General features: G+C 42.1%; 1 protein-coding gene across 1 annotated transcript; it reads left to right on the top strand.

Moving 5' to 3' along the window:
- Positions 1 to 148: 148 nt before the first annotated feature.
- Positions 149 to 1,496, top strand: LOC118431844 (the record flags this gene model as incomplete). Its single annotated transcript, XM_035843242.1, is given in 3 exon segments — positions 149 to 279; positions 516 to 594; positions 1,466 to 1,496. Coding segments are annotated over 3 exon segments (179 nt in total), but the record flags the coding sequence as incomplete, so codon positions are not given.
- Position 1,497: the final 1 nt, after the last annotated feature.

Below are 1,497 nucleotides of genomic sequence, written 5' to 3' on the forward strand. Positions count from 1 at the left end.
TGCAGCAGAATTCTGATCTTAACATCTTGTTTGTGATATCTTCAGGTTCAGAAGGAGTTTAAGTTGTTTGTGGGTCCCCTAGTGACTCTCTAGTGTACTGCCGCGGAACTCACAGTAGTGATATTTTGTTTGTGATGTCTTCAGGTTCAGAAGGAATTTAAGCGGTTTGTTCGGCGCAGCAGATGGTGTCCGGTGTGCATCAAGCAGCGCATGGGAGTACACAGCGAGGCCTACAATATGTCCAAAAACTCAACGTCTCGATCGTCGTCAACACCTCAGGTAAACAAACAAACAAGTCTAAAAATGTCTTATTACACATCACGTAAGACACCTGTCTTCAAGTGACAGTCTTTGTTACAATTTTTTGCTGTTCAGCAGTTGTGTTCTTACTTATTGTCTCATTATAGAAAACTTTTGTCTGTAATGTGACTGTAATGTGAACATTCCTTCTGTGTAAGATGGTTCATAAGATTCGTTAGCTGATTAGTCCTAACGATGCTGTTTCCCGTCCTCAGCGCTTCAGCCGCTGGTGGAGCGTTGTGCGCACCTTCCACAAGAAGTCCAACTCCTCCTTCTCAACCAGCCTGGACAGAGGTGGGTTTGGTTTTTTATCAACATTTGTGCTTGAGATATCCATAATTATTGCATAGCCTCTCCTTCTCATCCTCCTACGCAGGGTACATCCAACAGCCAAAGTGCTTGTCTGAATGTGCCCTGCTCTTTCAACTGTCACCCTTAGTTCCCGTGGACATCCCCCCAAACCTGCTGTCAGTCAATCAGAGAATAGGCATTCCGTTTTCAAAAGCTGTCTCGCATGTATAAGGGTAGCCTCATTAATATTTACAAGCAGGGCGGTCAGCAACAAAGGGTGACGGTTGAAAGAGCAGGGCACATCCAGACAGGCAGTCTGGCTGTTGGATGTACCCTGCATAGGAGGATGCTCCTTCTAAAATTGTGCAGTGCATTGCATGGGTGTAAACTGTGTTTCTCTGATATGATCATGTCTCTTCGATGTATTTTTGCTCTTTTCCTATGTACCCTCAAAGGTATCAAGTCTTTTTTAATGTTTTGATGACAAATTAAAACTGTATGCCCCATTTCTCTTAGCATCTTCACCCTATGCATTGTGTAACTTCCAAAGTTTCATGTCTTTTTCATTGTTTCCAGGGCAAGTCGTGATGTACCAATCATTAATGAATCATTTGTAACACGCCTGCTGTCGTCTGACAATGATATAATTAGAGTGCTTGTACACTCGGACGGCTTTTGCCACAGCACATTCTGGCGACATTATGTAAAGTATTTGTAAGTGTAGCTTTGTAAATCTTTGTTCTGTGTCTGTTTTTATGGGCCATGGGCCTGATACAAATAAATAAATAAATGGTATTAAACATACATGATAAGATGTTTGAATCTTCTTCTCCCTATTTACCTTCTAAGGTTTCATGTCTTTTCGTTGTTTCAGGGCAAATCGTGATGTACCACAACGTGAAGAAA

Source organism: Branchiostoma floridae, chromosome 15 (genome assembly GCF_000003815.2).
Source record: "Branchiostoma floridae strain S238N-H82 chromosome 15, Bfl_VNyyK, whole genome shotgun sequence".
Classification (NCBI taxonomy): Eukaryota; Metazoa; Chordata; class Leptocardii; order Amphioxiformes; family Branchiostomatidae; genus Branchiostoma; species Branchiostoma floridae.